The sequence below is a fragment of the Anser anser genome (assembly GCF_964211835.1).
Source record: "Anser anser genome assembly, chromosome: 2".
Taxonomy (NCBI): domain Eukaryota; kingdom Metazoa; phylum Chordata; class Aves; order Anseriformes; family Anatidae; genus Anser; species Anser anser.
The window spans coordinates 50,205,065-50,230,847 of record NC_139721.1 but is presented as its reverse complement, the minus strand read 5'-3'; the positions used below and the strand labels follow the sequence as shown (position 1 = coordinate 50,230,847).

The following is a 25,783-nucleotide window of genomic DNA, read 5'->3' as shown; positions in this document are numbered from 1 at the left end:
GCTAGGGTTACACTTTTGGTTTGTTTTGCTTAGTCTTGTTTTCTGGAAGCGTATTCTGAAGTTCTAGCATGGTGCTTGAATGTTTTCAGAGAAACGCTTCGTTATTAAAGATGAGGGTGTCCGCAGTTATCAGCTTAAGTGCAAATTGAATGCAGCCCTTAGGCTCTTGGAGAGCCAATGAAGTCCTCAGCTAGGCTGAATGTTAGTGTCCCTGAGAAACAGTGTCCTATTAATAGTGCAGAACCAGATGTACCCAAATGGATGGGTTTGGCAAAATCTGTGTGGAAATTTTTTTTTAAAAGGAAAAACATTCTCAAGGAAAAGAAGAGTTAGCCTGTTTTCATATGCTTTGCCTTACAGAACGGCATGTTTAGTTGTTGATGTTTATTTAACCTGTGTATGAAAACAGAACATAAACATGGAAAAAAATGCAATTAATCATGGCAATACTGCGGTAGCTGAATCAATTCTAATGTTACTGATGCTGTTTTCATAATGTTAAGATCAATGTTCTTTTCCTTCCATTGATTTTTGGGTTTTGTACACTCTATTATGGAGAATGTGTATTTAAAGGTCAGGTTAAGACCCAAACAGATAATATTCTCGTCTGTATTTGGATAAAAATAATTATTATCCCAATGGTATGCGGTTATCCATAGCTTTTGCACGTCTTTCTGATCACTTGTTTTAAAAAAACAGCAAAGGAGCAGTGACCTATTTCATTTATTTTATAAGCAATTATAATGTCAAGAGTGGTCACTGATGCAGTATGTTTTTCAAGGTAACATTTAGGAGAAGTTTGGAAACGTTTATGTTGTGCAAGACTTCATGTAATGGATTATCTTGTCAATTTCTGTGTTTGTTGTTTGTTTTTTTATGAAAGGTTATGGCACTTTACCTTATTTCTATGGCAATGTCGGTGATATTGTTGTGAGTCCCTTACTGGTGAATTGCTACAAGATTCCACAGCTGGAAAACAAGGATCTGGATCTCCTGGGTTTGACCAGCAGTCAGCTGCTAAGTGTGGAGAACATGATACTTTTAACTATTCAGTATCTTGTCCAACTAGGTAAGCAGCTTGTCCTAAGTGCTTCAGTTTTCATTTCTTACTATCCTTTTTCTCCCCCCCCTTTTTATTTCTGTTTCAGAGCCAATTTTCTGGCTATTTTTTGTGCCTGGAAGAGGTAAGTGGCTCCATCTAGTGTGCGTGACTTTGCTCCTTTGAACATCTGACTGAAGAAGTGAATTTAAGGACTGATACTGCTTCTGCTCTCCATATGGGGATTGACCAGGTCACCTCTGTGAAAATGGATCCTCATTTGCAATGCAGATAACTCATTTGCTTAGGGTATCAAACCATCAGTTATCGCAGCTCTTTCTAAGGACGCTAGGTCTGTTTTATTCAGTTTCGTGACAAATGCCAGCAGATGTGTGATGGCCATCATTGTTTTGGTGACAGCACCGTTTACATGAAAACCACATTTGTTTTTCAGACTTAGGCAAGTTATTCAATGAATATCTCATTCTTGCGAATGTATTTGAAGCGGACCCTTTGCAAGTTTGAGAGCAAAGCACATTTTCTTTCTCTTATTACAGGTCCATTTTTCCCTGCCTTAGGGTAAAATACAACAATGTGAACAGTAAGGTTTTAGAAGTCAAAGAATATTGCAGGATAGCTTTAGGAAGCTTCTCACAGCAGTCTCTTTCTTAACTTCCGTATTTGAAAAGATACTGTTTATTACAGAGGAGTGTGAAGTAACTTTTGTGAGGATCACGCTGCTTTTCCTGAATTGGATTTCTGTTCGGGCATCTGTAATACATGATGGTATGAAATGTGCAGACATTTCAGAAGAAGTACAGCTGGTGATAACACTATAATTTGGGGAGTAAATGCACTCTGTGTAGGTTTAACCCCTGTGTTCTTATGCTTTGCTGTTCTCTGCCGATGCAGAACTGTTATAGACAGGAAGGAGGCTATCTTCTGTGTTGCAATGCCCTCAGTGACCTGTTTGCTTTATTTATCATTCTCTGCTGGGAAATGCCCTTAATAGTCCATTGTATGCCAGGTTCGAACAGACAAAGTGATTCTTTTTCTTTATTGGATGAATGTTTTTCTCTTGCTGTTCTCTCAGTGGGCTTAAGCTTGTTATTTGAGGTTTTCATCCTCGGTGGAAAGTTTGTAGTGGTTGCATTTTAAAACGAGCTGTCTCACACATTTCTGGATTGATAGAGGCAGCTTGCAAATTTCCTTCAGGGAATCCTGCAGCAAGCTGGTACAGCATTTCCAATTAAAAATAGGTGATTTATTGAATCTCGTGGAGTCAGTGAACCACATTCCATAAGCAAATCCAGCCTTAAGGGGATGTTCAGTCTGTCTTCGCTGCAAGCTAGAGCAGGCCTTGTTCAAAGCTTCTGGAGCTTAGCTGAGCTATGTCTAGGAAGCACTGTGCCTTCAGCATAAAGAAGTTGCCATATTAGCAGGTGTTGAGTTTGGCTTTGGGTACTAGCTGTTGAAAGCTGAGCAGTTTTCCTCTTGGACACATGTGGAGTGCAAAATGAAATGAGGGGGCAAAGTAAATACGTTTTGAAGAACATGGGGATCAAAACATGGCACAGGTTTTCATCTTGCTCCAAACTTAAAACTGTTTGAATCCTGACAGTTGTAGCCTTTATCCCATATTGTATAACCAAAGCAGATTAAAAATGGAGGGCAGTCATGTTCCAAAGATTTTTGACGAGGAGAAAAGACAAATTACACACATAAATTAGCAGTTTATTCATGTGAGTCTCTTTCTTGAGTAAGTAAAACTAAAAGTTATTATTTCTTCCAGAGTACATTACAAAAGAATAAGATAAGGGCAAAGATCAAAACAGCAGACAGAAGAATGACACAGCCTGAGCCTTGCCTAATTTTTTCAGATCTCACTACTTGTGCAAAATATTTTTGTGTAAAACTCTATATGATTGCAGCTCATACAGATATTATTTACAGAAGTGTGCCTTTTTGGTAAAATATACGTGTGTGTGTGTATCTATATATACACATAGGAGAATTCCTTTCGGTTTCCTTGTGAGACAAGACAACATTATTAATTGTGGAATAATACTGTTACATTTTCTGAAACTGCCTGAGCAATCTCAAAGTGATGTTACAAATCAAAGCAAACAAAGTAAGTAGGTCTCTGATACTTTCATTTTAAACCTACTATGAAGACTATTCACAGTTAAAGCTGTGACTGTGAGCCATAGTGCTGCTATAAATTCCACTGACTGAGAAAGGAATAACTAAAAAACTATCAAGAGGAGTGTTTGATTTCAGTGCTTTTTACAGTCTACTGCCTTTGCTTACTTGGATTTCACATTTGTTAACTTTGACAGCGTTTATAGTGAAGTATTCTCAAGCTTCATTTTTGTACCTCAAGTTCCCATATTTGCCATATGGGTTATACGGGTTCTGTCACTTGCAGTCTTCTGCTTTTTATTACTGCAGTATTGTTTCTAGCAGCACTAAGGTCTGTGTTTTGGTTTTTCAGATGGAGGAGATTTCTGGACGCTCTGTTAACTACCGGTCTAGAATTATAAAATCATTCTTTCTTCTCTCTTGTTGTGGGACAGTCGAATCACTTTGACTGTGCATATGCTGTGACACCCAGAGGTCTCTGTAGCTTCCATATCTGAATGCGCATGCAAACTCAGTCTCTGTCTTCTGTGGAAGGGATATGCAGACACCCATACCTCAGGAGGTTGTTCTAGCAATGCCCCCAGTCTTAGATGGTTGGGCACACAGTGGAGTGTGTCCGCCCAGAAAGGGAAGGCATTTGAACATGTCTTAAACTGTAGGTGCTTTTGGAAGCATAACTATGTTAATAAGGTCTTCCTCAGACGTGATTTTATATGGTATTATTCCAGTTCATTTTCTGAAGTGAAGACGATCCCTTTGTGTACTCATTTCTGTAGGGAGGCTATCAAATCCTCTCTTTTAACTTCGACAGATACCTGTTATGTATTTATGAGACTATTTATAATCAAATATCTAACATTTTGTGTTTCATCTCAAATGATTTCACTTCCTTTGTTTTTTCTGGATAATTGTTGTGGGGAAAGATTGCCACGAGTCAACTGTGGTGTTAAACACGGTGCTAATTTCAGAATATTTACTTATCGGTGCCTTTCTGATAACTAACTTTATTTTGAGAAGTTTTTCTCTTACAAATCATCACCTTAGAAAGGAAGAGAAAATATATTTCCAAAAAAGATAATTAGAAATACAGAGCTATACCCATAACTCTCACCAGTGCTTTATAGGCCATGATGTCCATACATTAAATGAGGTTAATCAGAACTTCGCAGCAAAAATGTAAACAGCCTTGCATTTAGAAATCTATAGCTGTCCTGCCATCCTATGGTAATTGGGTGATGATGCTCTCCATATTTACTTCTCAAAATGGCAAAATGACAACAGGCAGCAATTTTGTGTATGACATACTTGGTTTATTTACCCACTCCCTTCCCTGCTTCTCACACAATTTTTCTGCTTCCTTTTTTCACTGTTCACTTCATTTCTTTTCTTTGGTCCTGAAAGAAAACATGCAAACAAACAAACAAACAAAAAACAGCATTTCACATATCACTGGTATTTAACTCCCCCTTTTTGTCATAGACAAGCAAACTGCTGAAGTGTGAAGCTCTCTGCTTTGGCACTGATATGGGATCTTGGCAGTTTAAACTATGGATACTTTTTGCTCTCCATTCATGAATATTCTTCATACGTTCCTGAGTATCTTTGACCATGAGATAAATCTTACCGAGCAAAATCTTATCTAAAGCTGAGCTGGGGGACTGATACTAAGACAGGATAGCTTCTATTTCAATTTACCAGTTGCGGTTCACAACACAGTTTACAAACTCTGAGATATGTAGGTTTAAAGTTGTATGTACGTATGCTTCTTAAAATTAGAAGTTTGAAAATTTGCTAAATTAAACCGTAAGAGAAGAGGTTAAACCTGTTTGCTCGTGTATGTGCTTAGTTTACGTGTATGCATGATGAGAAAAAGCAAAATGAAGACCAGTTGACAGGCTTTGTTTGGCTGTGATTAGACTGCAAGGGTGAGCATTTGTGTTTTCTGCTGTAAAGACAAATGGAGGCTATGTGATTAATCCTTCTATTCCAGGCAAAAGGCACCTATTTCCTCACCTTCTTGTTTGTCCCACCAGTTTCCGAGGGTTGAAAAGCCAGGAATAAAATGGAATACCTTATTGTCAGAAAGAAAATAGGAGGATGGTGAGAGAGAAAGTACGGTACAGAGAGAGAGGGGAGCTTCTAATATGAAAAAGGAAGAATATGCTGTGTGGGTAGATATCCACAGAGTAGGCAGTGGGTTTTTAAACGTAAAAAATACAGCGAAGGAGCTTGTCACATCAAGACAGACAAGAGATTAATCCTGGTTCAATAACATTTTGATATGAGATACTGTTCTCCTATTTGTTTGTTTTTAACGTAGGTCCTGACCAGATACCCCTGAGGGAAGAATTTGAGCAGATCATGTTGAAAGCTATGCAGGAGTTCACTCTGAGAGAGCGATCCTTGCAGATGAGTGCACAGTGCATCTCTGTGTCGCCAGGTCAACTCCCTTGGCTTGCTAGGTTAATTGCTAGTGTGTCCCGGGACCTCGTGCACGTGGTTGTTACCCAGAACTCGCTGGCAGAGGGCATCTCGGAGACCTTGAGGTCTCTCAATGAAATGAAACATCAGCAAAAGCTCCCAGATTATGTAGTTGCAATTTGCGCATCCAAGATAAGAGGAAATGAATTCTGCGTAGTAGTCCTAGGTAAGTACATTTGCACTACACTGTGAGTATTAATGGAAATCTGCTGAATGCATTTTCTCAAGACGTTGCTCCAGCTTTTAAATTTCCAGCTTTTACATCCTTTTTTAATTTTTTTTCTCCTTCATATTTTTGCTCTGCAATGTCATAGTTCACTATTCCTCCGTCACGACTTGGAGTACTGATGTCCATGAGGACCTAAAAAGCCAACTGTGTGATAGTCATTATGGCTTCGTGAGAGGTCTGAAACTTCAGTGGCAATCTTAGAAAATATCTTGGAGTGACCCAGTGGCAAATGAGTCTGTCTGTCCTCTGTTTCATGTAACAGCTGTGCCATCTTACATGGCGGTATTGGATTGACCACAGTCTTCTGCAGATCACTGTAAAACAGAATATGCTTTTTATCCTTTTTACCATGTTGATTTTCAGATTCCTCATTGGCGATTGGCTATGATTTCATGTGTGCATAAGTGTTTCTGGCTGGAAGTGAATTTTAACTAATCGTGTAGTAGTCAGATAAATTAGTAATATTAGTAGTCAGATAAATTAGTAATATTGTTTCTTTTTTCCATACTTGGGATAATTACTTTTTCATATTTAACCAAAATCCTCCACTCCATCTAAGGTAAAAACATGCATTTTGCATATCATTTGTCACTCAAGTGTGCAAACCTATGGACAGTGGCTGGCAAACGATGTGCTACACAGATAAAACTATTTCTCCTGTCTCTAGCAAAATAGGTTTGAGATTCTCTCCCAGTGTGTTGGGTAAAGGCAGTGGAGATCCATAACTGAACATCAGCATACCCTTTACCTCTAGGATGAAAACATTGTGTTCACAATGCACTGTGTTAAAGATTGATCTTGCTTTTTCCCCCTCTTCTCCAGGTCAATATCAATCTAGAGCACTTGCAGAAAGCATGCTTACCACCAGTGAATTTTTGAAAGAGATCAGTTACGAGCTCATCACAGGGAAAGTTAGTTTCCTGGCATCACATTTCAAAAACACATCTTTAGGTAAGTAAACCTAAGAAACAGAAGTTCAGCAAAGAAAGCGATTGTGTCTTTTTTTTTTAGGGTCGGTGTTTCTTCTGTTCAGCAGTTAAAGCACACATGAAGACAGTTTTCCCTTTCGCACTGTGAGGCATCTTTTCTTTCCCTTCCTGAAGTGAGTGTAAAGGAGTACTCATCCTTCACCTCTGCAGTGGGAATTATTCCTCTTGTGACAAAACATTTTTAGCACTGTATGGACTGCTGAATTTGACAGGAGGGCATGATTCTTTGTTTGCACTTTTAGCACAGGTGTTAGAAGCTGTTTTGTAGTGTGTTTCTTTGTAACATCTGACATCATCAGACGTCACCATTAGCTGTAAAGGCACAGAACTGAAATTATTCATCTGTGGTTTTTTCCCTTCTTTCTTTCTATCTTCCTTTCTTTCTTTCTTTTCTTTTCCTTTCTTTTTTTTTTTTTTTGGAGTTTATTCAACTGACAAATTTCCCGGCCCTCTCTTCCCTTTATTTCCAGTCTGCTGCCCCTTCACAGGTTTGCCATCAGCCATGTGAGAACATCTGTATGTCATGTTATACATCATTTATCTTAAAGTGCTTCCAGATAATTTGGTGTTGTTAATTCTTAACTAGGTGATGATTTGGACAAGCTGTTAGAGAAAATGCTACAGCAGCGAGGGGAAAGCGTCATTATTCCTTTTAATGGAGATGTTAGTGAGTGTGTATCATCACAGGAGGCAATTGCCATGGTTTCTACACAAGAACCAGGTAATGTTTTTTAACATGCAAGATGTGAAATAAGTGAGTAGTTTGTTAGATGTCAAAATACATGTGCCTCAGAAGAGTCTGAAGGCTGTAGTCAGTGTGCCAACCTTCAAATATTAATATTGCCATCTGGATGTAGAAATACATCAGTCTCCTGGACAGAAAGCCTCAGTAGCAACTTCAGCAACGTTTATTCCCCCTAACTTTTATAATTCCAAAGTTAAAATACGTGATCATCTGTTCTGCTCTAAGCAGAGTAGAGATGTCAGTGTGGGCTCATCTCACCCTTGTACGATTAGAAAAGGTATATAACCTTATATTCACGGCAGAGGAGAACTGTGTTCTCCTCCCGGTCTCCCCAGGTGTCCTCCTGTGTCTTAACTTTTGATATTCCTCACTTTCCACACGTAGAGTGGTAATAATATATACTATGCAGTTGTGCCCTGGGGCTTACTTTTTCCCAGTTTTTGAGGAGAGTGTTTTTAAGATCTTGGAGTGAGTGCGCTAGGCGAGCATAATCTATAATTTTCTTACTTGATATATGTATTATTCAGCATAATGTGATGAGATACTTAGGTGCAATGGATGAGCTAGGAGTGTCTACCTGAAAATGCTAATTATCATCTTTCCCTTGTTGGAATTGTTTAATTATTCAGAGTTTTAACCACACTTTCCTTTTCATGTGACAGTAATGGTAAAAGAAGATACATTGAGCTGCTGTGAACACTGAGATTCTTTTAGGTCTAGTATTAAAGCAAATTCAACCTCCAATAAAGCTTTGTTTTCCCTGTGAAAGAAAGGTATGCTTTTGACTCACATTAGTTAGTTCAAATTAATCATCTCAGGGTTAAATCTGAATGAAAACAAGATGGTTTATAGTCTCCAAATAGATCAGAAGATCCAATTAGGGTGGTTGCCAGAAGGACAAGCCTTGAGCTTCCACACAGGATTAATTTGAAATTATAACCATCTTTTGATTTTTTTTATTATTATTATTATTATTTTATTTTTGTTCTTACCATGTAATGATGTGCAGTGGTGCTTTTTTAATCCTTCATGTTTTTTTCAAAACGATTATTTTGAGCTAGTTTTGTCTTTATAATATGGCTATACAATGACTTAAGCTACAGGGAATTTGCCTGAATAAAAAAAAGGGGAGGTAAGTGTCCTGGGCAGTGAGTGGGACTTTTCTCCAAAAGTAGATCCACAGGAGTGAACAATGAAGCAGGTCTGAACAGGAGATAAGTGCACACATGAACACATGTATGTCTTTGTAAAACTAACGTAGAATCATTAAGGTTGGAAAAGACCTCCAGGATCGTCTGGTCCAACCATCCCCAAATAACCTCAGATTTTCATGTAAATTATAACATTTTTTAAAGTGGTTCATTACTTGAAAAAACAACTCTAGTTCTTGTGTATTAAATTTGTATTAGATCTGGATTTTTATTTTATTTTACTTTATTTTATTTTTATTTTATTTTTTAATGATAAACACTGTTCATCAGGATTTAACCCAGTAGAAAAACTGATAGAAAGAAAAACTGTAATGGGATTATCCTAAATCCTATTTTACTGTTGGTAACCTGCAAGCTGAAAACGTTCAGGGGCTAGTTAAGCATGGATTGTCAGGCATAGAAATTGCCTACTGGAAATACTAAAAATAGGGACATGCTTTTTCTTGCAGGAAACAGGAGTGTTCTGCTACATGCCTATAAAAAGTCCAGTCCCCCAGTTCTCTGCAACTAGTATATTGACACTTATTAAGCTCAGTTAAATCTGAGACTAAAATTTTGTTAAAAATCAAGAAACCTCCAAACAAATAAATGCTCTCCCCCCCAAAAAATAATTGAGATTTATTTCATAAGTGTATTGCTCATCTTCCCTTTGCAGTATATGTAAGGATAAGACAGATAGACACATGGCTATCTCAATGCGTACTTAGAGTGGGGCTCAAGAAATCAGAGTAGGTCTCGTGTACAAATGAACTCCCGGCTTCCCTGCTGCACTGCTAGAATCTTCTTGGCAGGATTATCAAGGCAGGCTCGGTTTCCTCAGGTTAATAGGTGTGGTGGCTCTCCTCCCGCGGTGCCCTGAGCACCGTAACCTCAGGTGGTTCTCCTGACAGGAGTGGGAGAGGGAAGCTCCTGAAGGAGAATAGCAAGCTTCAGGAGAAGATCAGGGATATGTAGATATCTCTAATATATGCACGTTATGTATGTGTCGGTTTGTTTAACGGATTGCATTTCGCTGTGTTAGCATTGACGTTTCCTTGGGCCGCACCCTTAAAAATACTCAGAAACACTTAAAGCACTTAAAAATGGGCAGTACTGTACCTGAGGTCATCTGACAGGTAATCACATTTTGATCAAAAAGAGGAAGTTGACATTTGTGATTTGTACCCAGCTTTCCAGAGTGTTAGGATTTATTCTGGTGAGTGATTTTTTGTTTTTTTTTTCTCATAATAGAGGGTAGGCTATTTGGAGGGTCCTGTGTGTTGGGGGGTGGGAAAGTAAACATGTTTCTTGTTGTGTTTTGTTTTCTTTTTCAAACACACACACTCTAGATTTGGATGTTGATACCTTCCAAATTTACCAGCCACAGCTTACAGTTGCCAGAAAGCTCTTGTCCCAGGTTTGTGCTATAGCAGACAGTGGCAATCAGAGCCTGGACCTTGGCCACTTCAGCAAAGTAGACTTCATCGTTATAGTTCCCCGTTCAGAAGTCCTGGTGCAGCAGACCCTGCAACGGATTCGACAATCAGGTAAGAGGAAGGGGGGGAAAAAGAGACCGTTAAATCAGACCCAAGTATGTGCTTGCTATTAAGTCGTCTCTGATACAAGTGCTCCTATGTGTATTTTGCATGTCCTGTATTGGCTCCATTAGTTGGTATCATTGATGAATTCAGAACATCTTCCTTTCGTAAACTAGGCCCAAGCTGTACAGCAGAAGTGGCGAAGGAAATTGCCGTATTCATACAGATCTGAGGAATGTGTGACCTGAAGAAGTACCCAGCTGTCAAGGAAGAGGGGGGATGAGCGAGTGCAGTTGTTCAGATCTTTTATTCCCTATGAACGCTAGTGCCATTTGTTCTAGGTACACTTTGTGCATATGCCCTCATGCATTAGCACAAGCATAAGTGCAGGTAAATTTACATAGGTAAATGAGTAATACACTCGCATTAGCAGGCAATAATTGCCATGCTGTTTCAGATAGTGAGTTCTTTTGTTGGGTTCTGCATCTGACCACAGCTGGTACCAAATACATCAAGAAGAACAAGAAAGCTTTACTGTCCAGGTGATGGAATATGTCCCCTTTGAGAACAGCCCTTTTTATCCACCCTGTTAGTGATTGATATGTCCAGGAAAGCATAAGAGTTTCTCTTCAGAAAAATAAAAAAAAATCCTGTCTAATGGAACCGTGGACTCTCTGTGTAGATGTTTGGTCATTTTTGGCTCTTGATCTCTGATACTGTGGAGTAAATACGTCCTTGTGATAGCTATATATTTAGGATATTTTTTTTGTGTGTTTCATTGGCAGGACTTCTTTTCTACCTTCAGCTGTACCTAATAATACCTTGTTTTTGCATTTGAAAGTCATGGATATGAGCATCCAGTGTAATGTTTCTATGAGTGGCTTTAGGTAGCTGTTGGCTTTTTTTCCCTCTTGTTTTCAACTCTGAACTAAAATGTCCCATGGTTTCTGATTGTGCCGGTATCTTGATGTAGCTCAATTTTATGATCCATCTCTGCAGGTATTTTTTCTCAGCTTGGTACTGTTTTACTAGTAAAAGGAAAGGAATGAATTAGGTTGCTTGGAATAGGGTTTTCTTTTCCTTCCTAATGTTACCTTGTTTGCTGTGGGTTTTTTGTTCCATTCCTTGCTTCTTCACCCATTTTATTTACTTTATCATGTGTGTGTCTTAATAATGCTGCACATTAAACCAGAGGTTGTCTGATATTAGTGTTTCACATTTATTTTATTATATTAAATGAGTGGTTTCTACTTTACATTTAACATAATTTTAAAAATGATTAAGAGCCTGGCAAATAGATAGTTGACCCACATGTCAGTGTGGTTAATTGCTACTTCTTTAATTCAGAAGATGTTCAAAGATGTTCAAAAATACATCTTGCCTATTTTTTGAATATGATGGCAGTTTGTCATTACAAAGACTGCTAGAGAGTAGTTGTGTTTTACTAACATTTGGACACTAACATGGAGGCAGAGGCAAGGCATGAAAAAATGATATTAGAGTTAGCTTTACATAAATTTAAGATTTTTGCGAAGGAAAGGTCAGAGTAACTACTTCTGACTGTGGCAAGGTTGATATATTACCTAATAAGGGGAAGTTTGGCCTGGTATCGTGGAGCACAGCCAACTGAGTGCTGCTCTGGAAGTTTTTGTGGATTTTTTTTTTCCTTTTTGGTAATGTGAGAAGTCTTTGGAAGGTCTTCAGACACTTTTTGTAGGAAATCCAGAAGCGAAGAAGCAGATGTCAGTCTCCAATGTGAGAGAAAATGCATTCTGATAATCTTCTTCCTGAGGCATATCAGTGATTTGGCTAAGTTGCGATATTGGCAGGCAATACCTACAGATGACAATTAATTATTGGATGTACTCAGAGGAAAAGATTTTTTTGCATTCTCCTTTTTGGTAGGTGTCCTTGTGGACTTGGGCCTAGAAGACAATGGAACAGCGTATCAGAGAGCTGAGAAATACGTGGTTCGGCTAGACAATGAGATTCAAACAAAATTTGAAGTTTTCATGAAACGAGTGAAGCAGAATCCATACACGCTGTTTGTGCTGGTTCATGACAATGCCCATGTAGATTTAACAAGGTAGGTGCTTCGATATACTGAAGGAAAACAATCCTCTTCCCGTATCTTTCTATTAGGTATTTCAAAAGACTTATCACTTAGAGGTTCCTCTAGGCCTAAGGCATCTTGTTCCTCAAAATCAGAAATTGTCTTCTTTACTTGAGCCTGATAAATAATTAACTAATCAGTTAGCTAATTCTGATTCAGCTGAAATTGGATGAGACTAGCTTCAGATTTTTGTGTCCCTAATAAAACTGTTCACAGGGGTAAGAGCTATGGTACTGAAGTACAGGAAGAAGGGCTGAAATTTGCAACTTTCTTTGTCTTTTTCCTATTTCCCTGTTTTTTTCTGTATGCACACCTGAAGCTGTCTCACGTTCTCAAACTAGCCATGTTTTAATTCATGCTTTTATCCTTGATGACAGTGTTGCTTTTATTATGAGAAGGCTTACATATATTTAATACTTTTCAGCTTCTGAAAAAGGCACTAGCTCCTGTAAGAAAAGGATTTTAAAAACTGTTGAAGTTGGTCAGTGTCAGATCTGCACAGAACATATACACATGTGCAGAAACATTTCTTCGCACTGAATCACAACTTTACTATTGACAAAAAGAAAGAAGTAAATAAATAAATAGTTCTGGTCTTGATCTGTGACTAAACTGAGGAGAAAAATTTTAATGTGGTTTAGACATGGTGCATTAGGTTGTGGGACTCATTTGGATAGCAGAGATAATAAAATACTTTCCTTGAAGGACAGCTGAAAATAGCTAAAAGCAACATTCTTCCTATTTTATCCTCCCCATTGAATTTTTGTTATACTGAATTTGGAATTCCTGTTTATCATAGAATCATAACATGGTTTGGGTTGGAAGGGACCTTAAAGCTCACCCAGTTCCAACCCCCCTGCCATGGGCAGGGACACCTCCCACCAGACCAGGCTGCCCAAAGCCCCATCCAGCCTGGCCTCGAACACTTCCAGGGATGGGGCATCCACAGCTTCTCTGGGCAGCCTGTGCCAGTGCCTCACCACGCTCATAGTAATGAATTTCTTCCTAATGTTTGATCTAACGCTACCCTTTTTTAGTTTAAAACCATTATCCCTTGTCCTATCGCTATACTAAACTATCCTGGAGGCCAAGGTGATTCCAGGAGCTGGAAATCATGACAGCAGGTTCCCTGGTCTCTTAGAAAAATGTATCTGCCTGAAGAATCCAGTGGATTTTATAAACTTGTTACTCTATCCTAACCCCACAACTCATGCAACAGTGTTCCTCAGTAAGAAGGACATCAGCTTTGGCTTATTTTTGGTTTCCTCTGTCTGATGGTCTTTTAAATTGGCACACTAATTCAACTTCTTACTTTCAGCAGATTTTGGTCCTTTATTTAGTTTTTTTCCCCTGTTGCCTGACTCTACCGACAGAGAACACTCAAATGGTTTTGACATCTTTCACCCTTTCAAAGAGTTTTTTGGGCTGTGATTCTCAGTGCCATGGTCATTTGGAGATTTTTCTGGAGGAAGAGAGTAACCCATTGAATCTCAGGATGTCAGTAAGGCAATTCTTTGCATTCTTATTTCTGCAGTGCCATTTCAAGTTCCCTGTCACATGGTGAGCCTAGTCATGGTCTGGCTGATAGAGTTATTAATTGCAGGGAGGTCCTTGAAGCATTCAACCTCCTTGTTCTTCAGGTCAGCTCTTTTCCTTACGCCTTGCAAACGCAGCAGTCCAGGATCAGCTCTAGCAATGAGGTACATTGGATACAATTTGATACTGTGGTAAGTGTTTAATTTATAATTTTAATTGTGAATCTTAATGTTGACTCTTCACCTAACAGAATCTAGCAGATATATACATTAAAATGAAGTGTTAGAAGGGAGTTCTTTCTCTGCTGGAGTTTGTTTACTCAGGCTCTAGCTACACAATCCTGGGATGATGACAGTAGAGGTAGCGTTGACATGTAGGCCCAGGAATTTCATGTTTTCCTCTATCCAGTCACATAAGATGAGTAATGACTTTTTATGCTCTGGTCAGACAAAGCTATGTAGACATGCTGGAAATCTCTGGAGCTGGCTTTGCATTTTCAAGCAGTCTAACTTTTGATTGTAAGTGGTATATCATACAGCCTGTCAAGTCTATTCACAACTTTTCAAATGTTATTAAAAAACGGTGCACTAGGTTAACGAGTTACAATGTAGTAAGTGCCATCACTGTGCAGATGAGGTGAGAAAAGTCACTTTGACATTCAGTACCATTAGCTTTACTGACCATTTCAGCCAGCTGATTCTGAGGATGTTTTGGCTATCCTTTCTAAAAAAATACCCTTTTTTCCTCTTCTTTGTTTGAAAAAAAAATAAATTATATCAAGATTGACTTTAATGTGTTGAGTGGACCATTGGTTTCTGTAAAGTATATTAAAATACTAGCTGGAAAAAGTTAAAGTTAAAATAAAAAGTTATTTCCATAAACTCCCAGTATGCTAACAGTCAAACAGAATAGTGGAAACAAAGGAGTGAATGAGTACTCAAAGTTTGCTTTTTGGTTGATTGTTAATGTAAGCCATTGTGGTGATGTTCTGTAAAATGGTCTAGACAATTTTTTTTTCCCAAAAGTAAAAAATAAACAACTTCAGTCTTCTGATTAAACAGATAACTCACAGAAAACAGGAGATTGTATGTGATTAATTACATTCCTAGTGATCACTGGTGGTGTAAATGCACTGGAGACCATGCTGTGCTTCCAGCAGGCACCTCATGAAATTTCAGGCAGTAAATACTCTGCCTTCCTGATTGCTGTCAGTAGATTTACGTTCCTGCAAAGAAATGATCAATTTCTGTTTGTCATTAGAGATGTGTAGAATCTGACGATCAAGAAGAATTTTGGAAATGAATAATGCTTCTGTTTTCAGGTTCTACTTTAAATAGAAATGAGGTAACAGTTGTCAGTAAACATATAGCCAGAGATAGGGAGTCAGAAAAGAATTATCAGGATTCTGAAAAACCCCTGCAATCAAAGGTAGAAGATACATTGAAAAATTTGAAAGGACCTACACCTGTCTTTTCCTAAATGTAGACAAATAGTAAGTTGTGATAAACAATTTAAATTTTATTATATTCTTTGAAACAAACAAATAACATCGAGGGAGAAGAAATGAAAGAAAGGGTACTTTGGTTTGGAAAATACTTTTCACTTATCTTTTAAATGACAAAAGAAATTAAAATTGTTTCCAGCTTTTCTTATGTTTTTGCTCACTCTGTATGGAACAGGATGACACCGCCAGTGAAGACAAGCTGTACTTCGGCTTGAATGAATACAGCAAATCCCTCCAATGGGGAGTCACAAGTCCACTTCTGAGATGTGATGAAACCTTTGAAAAAATGGTCAACACGCTTTTAGAAAGGTAAATAGGATTCTGCTTAATTGGGATCTTAAGGGTACAGATATATTTATGAGCCCTGTCTCAGGCGGATGAAGACATGATGACATTTGATGTTGATCTGGGGATCCATAAAATATGTGCAATTTTTATTTTGTAACAAATTTTGTACTGTTGAAGAAGCAGGGGATGTACTTCATTTATTTATGGAAAGATTAGGCCCAAGCAGTGGAAGTCCAAGCTCGTCTGTGCTGCTCCTGCCTTTTGGCTCAGTCCTTGCTAAGCTAAAAAGGTACCAGAAATTAAATACCTCACTGCTTCTGTTGTCTCTCTGCTGAGACTGCCAGCAAATTTGTCAATGGTGGCCCAGGAGAGTGATGTCATTTCAAAAACTTCAATTTTATTCTTTCATTAGCTGGCTGTGCTTTTGGTTCGTACAGCTGAGAGGCTGAAAGTGGCTTGTAAGTACCCTGTAGCTGCCTGAACAAGCTCATTTCATAGCACATCTCCAGGATAGAATTAAACACTCACATTATAGAAACACAAGCAATGACATGGTTTCCAGCAACGTGGAGTTAATCTGTTCTGCATACCAGCAGGATGGATCCGTTATAACTGTTCAGGCTATAGTTCTCATGTTGCCATATTTAACAGAACAGGATTGTTCTGTCTTCTGTACTGTTTTTTGCTATTTTATGTAGGTCAGCATAATTGAAAATGTATCTGTATTTGCTAAGTAAAATGCAATATCAAATTATCAACACAAATCATTAAATAAATCCATATTATCTACAAATACGTAATTAATAAATGTGATAAATATTAGTAAGGTCAATTAATTTCAATAGGTCAGTTCTTTAAGTTTCTTGTAGTCTTTCTGAGCAAGTCCAATGGAAGAGACAGTGGCCACTATTGCTCTCTTTCTGTTCTTAAGATGCGGATTGGGAAAGGGATGAAGGAGGTTTAGTACATATGCAAATATTGCCCTAATATTGAGGTTAGGATCAGACTAGAAAGTTTTGTCTCAGAGCCAGCAATCCCTATTGATAAGTCTAACTTTCTGGGGAAGAGAGTGGGAAATGGGAAATCATGAAGTACTTCTTCCAGAAACCACTTGAAGCAGTGATGGTCCTCTGAGTTCATAGAAAAAGAAAACTTCTGGACAGCAAAATGTATTAGCCCCTGCTCTTGGACTGAAGCAGATCTGAGATGATCCATATCTCCACTAAGTTAAAGATCTTTAGTTGAAATTTTTCCCAAATAAAGATAACAGAAGTTTATTATTCCTTTTACTTGAGAGCAGGACTTTGTGCTTAATTTTCCACATTTGGAGAATGTTTAATTAAAACACAGTTGGGTTTTGAGCAAAATTTTGGTCTGTGAAAATTAAAGGCTTCATTCTTCAAGCACTACAGGAAAAAATGGGTACTTCTTTACTGCACAGCCCTGTTTTTTGGCTAATTTTCAGACACTACTGTGATTTTGCACGCGCTAACGCAGAACTGTTGTCTCCCGAAAGGTATCCCCGGCTGCACAGCATGGTGATTCGCTGCTACCTTCTCATCCAGCAGTACTCCCAGGCTCTGATGGCTCTCACGACCATGGCCTCGCTAAGAGATCACAGCACGCCTGAAACGCTCAGCATAATGGATGACCTTATCACTTCTCCCGGAAAGGATAAGAACGGCTGCGGCCACATGCTCGTCATTAGGGTGCCATCTGTGCAGCTGGCCATGCTGGCCAAGGAGAGGTTACAAGAAGTAAGAGACAAGCTAGGTCTGCAGTACCGCTTTGAGATCCTCCTTGGGAATCCTGCTTCAGAGCTTACAGTTGCGAAACACTTTGTGACACGGTTGAAGGTTAGCAGAAACTACGTATTTCTTTGTACGATCGTTGTAGTCATCTCACTGCTGTACGTATTTCGTGTGTGTTCCCACATGTTTTAAACTTAATTATTTTATAGGAAAAGAGTCCATGATCTTTATCTTTTCCAAGGAAGTATACGGTACTTCTGATGAGCATTAATGATTTAGGAACTCAGAAAAAAATTGAATTGTTTCTGGTCCCTGAAGTCAAACACCGGATGTTATCTTGCTTGTTAAAATTGAATAACAGCATGAGTCAGATTTCTCTTTGAACCTCTGAAAGCAGAGCTCGGATCTCCCTAGACAAACTAATTATTTCCATCAGTTTATCTCTCTAGTGTATCTAACTGTCTGCTCTGTCTTACCATCTTCTGCTCTTCTGGCAACTGGTAAAATACTGTTTGTTGTAGACTTATTTTCTCAAACCACTGCGTGTTGAAAGCCTTTTCTGCACAGCATATATGCACCGAGCTAATTGCATGGATTTGTGAGAGGCTGGTACAATGAGCCACATCCACTTCCTGTATTAACCTTGCTACATTAAAAAAAAGTTTGTTTGCCTTTCTTACGAGCCTGAATGTAGTTCAGGTTATCTGTCGTGATCCCTGCTTTACATCTCACACAGAGATTCATTTTCAGTTTCATTATGAGTTACAGTGTGTTTAAAAGCACACAGAAAATGAAGGAATTTTGTGAACCTTTCTTAAAGAGCTTCTCTACAACCAAAACCAGGTAAAATGTCCCTTAAAGTAGCCACCCCTTCTGTTTCTCAAACCCTGTCTGCTGCAGGAGAGGGAATCACAAAATGGCTTGGGTTGGAAGGGAACTTAAAGACCACACAGTCCCAACCCCCTGCCATGGGCAGGGACACCTCCCACCAGACCAGGCTGCCCAAAGCCCCATCCAGCCTGGCCTTGAACACCTCCAGGGATGGGGCATCCACAGCTTCTCTGGGCAGCCTGTGCCAGTGCCTCACCACCCTCACAGTGAAGAATTTCCTCCTGATGCCAAATCTAAATCTCCCCTCTTTTATTTTAAGCCCTTTGTCCTATTACTACACTGATAGAAAGTCCCTCCCCAGCTTCCCTGTAGGCCCCCTTTAGGTACTGGAAGGCTGCTATAAGGCCTCCCCAGAGCCTTCTCTACTTTAGGCTGAACAACCCCAACTCCCTCAGCCTGTCCTCACAGGAGAGGTGCTCCAGCCCTCTGATCATCCTGGTGGCCCTCCTCTGGGCTCACTCCAACAGCTCCATGTCCTTATGCTGGGGGCCCCGGAGCTGAATGCAGCGCTCCAGGTGGGGTCTCATGAGAGCAGAGCAGAGGGGGAGAATCACCTCCTTCAACCTGCTGGCCACGCTTCTTTTGATGCGGCCCAGGATAGGGTTGGCTTTCTGGGCTGCAAGTACGCATTCCTGGCTCTTATCGAGCTTCTCAAAACCAGCACCCCCAGGTCCTTCTCCTCAGGGCCGCTCTCCATCCATTCTCTGCCCAGCCCATATATATGCCTGGGATTGCCCCAGCCCAGATGCAGGACCTTGCACTTGGCCTTGTTGAACCTCACAAAGTTCACACAGCCCCACCTCTCAAGCCTGTCCAGCTCCCTCTGGATGACAGCCCTGCCCTCCAGCGTGTCAGCTGCACCGCACAGCTTGGTGTCATCAGTACATTTGCTGAGGGTGCCCTCAATAACACTGTCATGTCACCAACGAAGATGTTGGATAATGCCAGTCCTGATACCAACCCCTGAGGATCACCACTCGTTACTGGTCTCCACGTGGGAGAGAAATAGTGAAGGAGAAAACAAGATGTGAGATAGCTCTGTGCTGCTGGTGGTTTGTTGTTGTTGTTTTGGGCTAGGCTTTAGTTCTAACCTCGAATCGTTCTGGGTTGTGAGTCCTATGAGGGTTTCTTTATGGCACTTTAACCTTGTGGTTGCAGCCCATACACATTGTTGGGACAGCTTGTGAGGCTTTCAGTGCAGATCAGGATTGAGTGTAAGAGGCTGATGTAGGTGAATATCCATGTAGCCATTGATCTGAATAGAGGACTTTGATCAGATAGGGAATGGAAAAAAATCCTAAATGTAATTCCCCACAATGTAAAATGCTTTTTTGAAGTAAATAATGCTGTAGGATTCTGGACTTGTTTCTTTCCTTGTAGGTGACTAGAAAGAAACAACAACAACAACAACAACAAAAACCACTTAACTCTGAAAGATGCCTATAAAGAGAGGGAGGAGAGGAATTTAGTTGTCCAAATATAAGCCTGCAGTGCCTTTTTAGGTGGGTTATCCCACCTGTCCTTTTTAGGTGGGTGCTCCAGAAGGATGAAGGGCACCTGTGAGTACTGTGCGGGGCTGCCAACCCTGCCAGTCTGGTGCCCGGGATAACACGGGCTGTCTGAAGTGGTGTGGGGACAGGTTTGTGCAACTGATTCCCATTACAAAATTCGTCAGCCAGGTTCCTGTTGAGTCCGGTTCATTGCAGACGATTTCGATTTGGTCTCCTTGCAGCTTGGCTTTTCTCCCGATGTTAGGAGGCGTACCGGTGCTGGGGGACTAGAGGCAGGGGGGGTCTGGCTGCTGGCTGCTTCCACGGGGAGTGCCCTGGAGAGGAGGGGAGAGCGGCACCAGGCCACCGAGCGCTTGCTGGAGAGGCTGAGTCTTGAAGTGCTGGCCCCGCCGATACCTGCGGTGGGTTGCAGGGGGGTGAGACTTCGTCTCGACCTTCTTCGGGAGCCAGAAGGGAAAGCTTATAGCTTCTGGTAGCCCCCATTGGATGGGTTGATTTGAGTTCCCCTCTTCCTAAGAGCGAGTTACCAGTGCGTGTGGTGCCGCAGCAGGGCTGGGAGGGCCGGCAGCAGTCTGTGAGGTGCTGGTAGTTGAACCGTGTCCCCCTCCACCAGAGGAGCCCTCTGGCACGCCACACGGGTCAGTCCTTGCCATCTGGGAGCCAGGCTCCAAGGGGGGAGAAACAGCTAGAGGTAAGGAATGAAAGAAGAGATGGAAAATAATTTAAATAACTATTTTTTTTGACCAGCCATGTTGTCATGGCAATAGAGGTCACCTTTTAAGTGTAATAAGTCAATTTGGGAGCCATTCAGAAGTGGGGAGCCTGGAGGGCTGCAGCTCTCTGCCCCTCCTGAATAAAGTAGACAAAAAATACATCTTCTGTATGCGGGGTTCCAGCTCAAAGCTCCAGGCACTCAGGCTTCTTTTCTGTTCTTTAGGCTAGAAGAAAGAAAAATCAGTTTTGAATCTGCCTTCTCCCATTTCATTTTGTAGCCGTGCACTTTCTCACAATCTTCCAGCATTGGGAAGGAAGGCTAACGCGCAGCCAGGCTAACCCTGCTGAAAAGCCAGAAAATCTCTCTCTGCTGCTGAGGCTGTTTAACTGAGCCAGCAGAGGTTGTTAGGTAGTTGGAGAAATATTTTTTTTCTACGAACATGTTACGAGGAGGATGCAGAAATCAGCAGGGGAAAAAAAATCAGGGCTGGAGAAAGAAAATTAGAGCCATAGCAGAGACGGGGAATACTGTTCCAAATCATGCTCTTCCTAAGCTAAGAAAAAATTAGTCATAGGTTATTTCAGTGGAAATTTTCAGAAGGTAAAATGGCATGCTGAGTCACTGATCTGCTATTGAGTCCTCTTTTTCAATCCCTTTCATCTGCCTGAGAAAATGACTCATAAAACACGGCCTTTCTGGGGAGGAGGAAGGGTAAGGAAAGAACAGGTTGAGCATACAGGTTGAGAGCAGAAGAGCCGAGAGGGAATTTAAGACAGTGTTCTTCCTTTAGGTTATGTTTTCCACACAGTTTGCATGAGTCGGGTTGCTCTGTAATTTGTTTGTCTGTGATGAATCTTTATGGATATCTATCGGTACATAGATAAATATTCTTCATGGGCACTTGGAGTGTCTGGGCTTGCCATCTGTATGACCTGGCAAAACAGACTCCGTGCCTCAGCTAGGTCTGAATTTTCTTCCAAATTGGTATTGTCCATTATTAAAAAGAAAGAAGAAGGATCTTCTTCCAGCAGAATGAATGCTGTAGCTCGAATACCTGTGGATTCTGAAACAATTATGGCTTATTTTCCTTGTCTGGAGAGGCCTCGATGTCTCTGTTCGACATGGACATGTGAAATCTATAGGTTATGTGTAAAGAGACTGCTGATCTCTGCTGATCTCTGATGATGTCTGCTGACGATCTCTGCCTTGACTAGTCGCTGACTGAAGAGGCTGTGTTGTCAGTTTTACCAGGCAGTACTCACAGTGTATTGACAAGAATGGCAGGGTATGAACCTGCATTTCAGCTTTGTAATTCCAGTGTTTGGAGAGGCAGACTGGCTTCTTTCCTTTCCAAGTGATGATTCCTTTTCACGGTTGCTGTAGGGTGCTCACGCTTCTCTTGATTGAATGCTGATATTGTTGCTCAAGAGAGAGCAGTGTTTGAGGAGGCTCCATCTAAAACAGAGGACCCTGATGAACTCAGCCATGTTCACCAAGCTCTGCTGAACCAAGGGCAGCCCTGTATACAAAGAAAAGTCAAGAACTGAAAACAAACAAACAAAACAACAGGTGATTGCTTAGAAGGTTTCATTTAGATGTGACTTGGGTATTCTCTGTTCACAGGCTTGGAGGGGAAATGAGCAGGATGACTGGATTCCTCGCACCTATCAGGATTTGGAAGGTCTGCCTTGCATCGTTATTCTAACTGGCAAGGATCCTCTGGGAGAAACTTTCCCCAGGTGCTGTTACTGCTCTTGCAATATGTTCGTTTTCTAATATGTTTTGATAAGTTTTTTTGTGGGGGAGGTTACGTGGTTTGATACCAACTGTTCATTTTTTATCACAAAGAAGCGCATTTTAGAAGACTTCAGGAACAGTTTAAAATTTTGGAAAGTGTGGCTTGTGAAAAGTAAAGCTCCTGCACTCTGTGGGTCAGCGAACGTCTGTGCAAAGCACCAAGGAGCACAGCTTATGTGCTGCGTGTTTTAAAATTATGTGATACTTAATGGCTAGTAGAACTGTTCGTGAATATTTAATAAGCAGTTAAAGATAGGGAGTGTTGTTCAGGGTCGGGGAAAACAAACCATCCTTTTTTCTTGGCTTGGCTTTTGCAGGTCATTGAAGTACTGCGACCTTCGGCTAATTGACTCGAGCTACTTAACTCGGACTGCATTAGAGCAAGAAGTAGGCCTGGCATGCTGCTACGTCTCGAAGGAGGCGATTCGAGGGCCCATTGTAGCTCTTGACCTGAGTGAGAAGGAGCACGAGAAGGCTAATGGTAGCGAGAATGACTCTGATGAGCTGCTGATAGACTTGGACAGACCGCAGAGTAATAGCAGCGCTGTCACCGGAACCTCAGGTCAGTTGTCTGCTGCTGCTGCTCTAAAGAGTAAGTCTTCGGCTATCTGTCACTGGAAATTGAATGTAAATATTGAGATGCTTCATCAAACGGGAACGGCTTGTACCCTGCTGCAGGCTGAGCAGTGAAATATTATGTGCAGATCCTTGCCATGGTGAGCAATTTCCCTGTCTACAGCTAAAAGGGAGCAGTGTTGCAGTGCGAGGATGGGTCCTTTATTATTAGTTTTTTAAACTTGTATTTCACGTTTGCTGATAGTTTCGTCTGGTGGATCCTGAAAAGATCTTAAAAATCAGAGTAGAAATTAACAGGATTAATGTTAGGAATAGCAAAATGCTGTGTAACTGGGGGGCTAGCTGTGGGTAGAAGTGGATGTTTGCCTCCTGGCCACGACCAGCAGGGTGGCTGGGTCTCACTCTACTTCTTCAGCCCTCAGTGGAGAATCCTCTCCCATCAGGCCTTTCCTTCCTTGCATTTGCCTGGCGCTTCTAGGTCCTTCCCTTTGTTTCCCTATGAATTCGAGGTATTAAGGCAGCTGAATCGAGCCTTTGCCAGGCACCAGATCTTACCATGCATTTAAAGCTGCCTGGTATGGTGGAGGGAGCACAGCCCACTTCACTCGAAGGTTGCAGTGAAATGCTCTCCACTGAAAGGAGGGCCAAATTGATCTATGTGTACAGCGGTGTGTTATACTTCAGTTTCAGAGGGTTGTACCATGAAATTCTAAATCCCAGATGGGAAATGATAGTTAACATACTGAGATTAGCAGTCATTTGGGATTGGGATACTTGTGTTCGGACCCTGAACCCTAGCAGAATGGCTGTTGCCTCTCCGGCAAGAGGGACAGATGGATTTATTTTTTTTAGCTGTTGAAACACCAGCCTAAACCTCTCCCAGCTGTACTCATGAACAGAAGTACTTGTAGGTTAAGCTTGTGCTCTAGATCAAATGGGTTCATGATTTTTTTGCATTTTTCTTATATCAGCCAGTATCTGTTCACTGCCTGCTCTTTGTTTTGCCAGGCTCCCTGGCTGACAATGGTGTGAGCTCCTCGAGTGCTGCGGACAAGTCCCAGAAGCAAGCACCATCGCTCAGCTTTCAGACTGTGGCGCACAGCTCGGTCGATGAGGGGGCTTACCCTGCTTTCACAGCTGGAGAGACCCTGAAACAAGAGTGCGACTCCCTGGGTAACCAGATGGCAAGCAGCACCACTTCGAAACTGTCGTCGCTGTCTTCGGTCTCCCAGACGTTTCGGTGGCCTGGCCACTCAGCCAAAGACAGCAAGGCCCTGCGTGCTGCACTGCCACGCATCGTCATCCTGTCGAAAGCTGCGTACTGCCTCCTGAGCTCGCAGAAAAGTGGGAATTTGCCTTCCTCCTCTTCCCTCCTGCCTCACGCCGACGTGTCTTGGCTGAGCTCTCTCAGGCCCCTGCTTCACAAGGACATGAGCAGCGAGGAGCAGTCGCTCTACTACCGGCAGTGGACGACAGCCCGACAGCACCACGCGGACTTCAGCAATCAGGGTGAGGCGTCCGGCTCAAGGAGCTTTCACCCCAGGCGGCTGCTTTTGACAGGACCACCACAAGTAAGAGCACAGTTCCTTCCTCTTGCCTTACTAGCAGGGTGAGAGGACAGGCGATGAGGACTGCTACAGCTGCAGATGGAGATGTACTTGAGAGGCCCCATGAAACTCGTACACAGCAATGCGTTTTGAGATCAAAAATTGGTAAAAATTTAAGGTTAAGCATGAAGCTGGAAGTGGTAAGGAGAGGAGGGGTAATCTGTATGTGTCATGGTTTTTTAAGCCTGTATTACATACTCGTGGATGGCACTGGGCATAAAATTGCCATGAGCATGGCAGTGGGTGAACAGTTTATCAGTGGTGATCTCCCTGCATAAAAAATGTGATACAGGCTCTGCTCTGGGCCAGATTTTCCTCACAGATAATTTTGTGATACCATTCAGCAAAATGGGGAATACTGAGTCTTGTTATGCCTTGCAGGCAGGACTAGAATGGCAAAATAACAGGGGTAGGCCCAAATGCATTTACCTGAAATGTATCCTTCCTGTGCATTAGTCTGACTTGGGATTCAGACTCCTTTTCATCTCTGGTTCAGGTGGGAAAGACTGGCTCGTATCTGCAGTTCCTGAGGATCCTCTTTCGCATGCTGATCAGGTTGCTGGAAGTAGATGTGTACGATGAAGAAGAAATAAATGCCAGTGAGTATTTAGAAGTAATTTTTAACATGCGTTATTAAGTGACTCTCTTACATATTAATAAGCAGTGACAATTTTTTTAGACTTACAAAAAGACTTCATAACTGACACCTGCCACTTGTCCTGTCCGTTACTGTGCAGCTACACTTGTTGTAGGTACCTGCATATATATAAAAACAGATGAATAAAAATGTAAATTTTACATGGGTCTTAACTAAGAACTTTTAAGTGTATTTTGGATTGGTCTTACTTATATGCCACTAAAATGAAAGTGAACACAAAACTGTATATGGGAAACATCTGCTTGCTAGTTTTTAACATGCCTGCTTGCTAGTTTTTAAGCTGTGGCTGCTTTTAAACAGACAAAACAGATTGAAAACACTACTTTTCTGGCTGAAACATCAATATTACTATTTATGTTTAATTACCAGTTAGATACCAATTATTTATTTACGTTTAATTACCAGTTATAGATACCAATTTTTAGTAAGACTGTCTTCTGTAACCAGTTTACAGATCTTGTGCTGAAGAAAAAGGCTGGGGGG

At 41.1% G+C, this 25,783-nt stretch overlaps 1 protein-coding gene across 23 annotated transcripts in view; it reads left to right on the top strand.

The window, feature by feature from the left end:
- GREB1L (GREB1 like retinoic acid receptor coactivator) overlaps positions 1 to 25,783 on the top strand; it is a 137,499-nt gene that overhangs the window by 96,622 nt on the left and 15,094 nt on the right. For all 23 annotated transcript variants that reach the window (XM_083821847.1, XM_083821858.1, XM_083821851.1 and 20 more), the window contains 13 exons: positions 884 to 1,069; positions 5,502 to 5,828; positions 6,714 to 6,842; positions 7,467 to 7,601; positions 10,165 to 10,362; positions 12,259 to 12,439; positions 14,001 to 14,193; positions 15,682 to 15,815; positions 17,311 to 17,650; positions 22,286 to 22,401; positions 22,777 to 23,021; positions 24,044 to 24,606; positions 25,139 to 25,241. In XM_083821847.1, the coding sequence (XP_083677973.1) occupies positions 884 to 1,069; positions 5,502 to 5,828; positions 6,714 to 6,842; positions 7,467 to 7,601; positions 10,165 to 10,362; positions 12,259 to 12,439; positions 14,001 to 14,193; positions 15,682 to 15,815; positions 17,311 to 17,650; positions 22,286 to 22,401; positions 22,777 to 23,021; positions 24,044 to 24,606; positions 25,139 to 25,241 (2,850 nt within the window). The remainder of the gene's footprint in view (positions 1 to 883; positions 1,070 to 5,501; positions 5,829 to 6,713; positions 6,843 to 7,466; positions 7,602 to 10,164; positions 10,363 to 12,258; positions 12,440 to 14,000; positions 14,194 to 15,681; positions 15,816 to 17,310; positions 17,651 to 22,285; positions 22,402 to 22,776; positions 23,022 to 24,043; positions 24,607 to 25,138; positions 25,242 to 25,783) is intronic.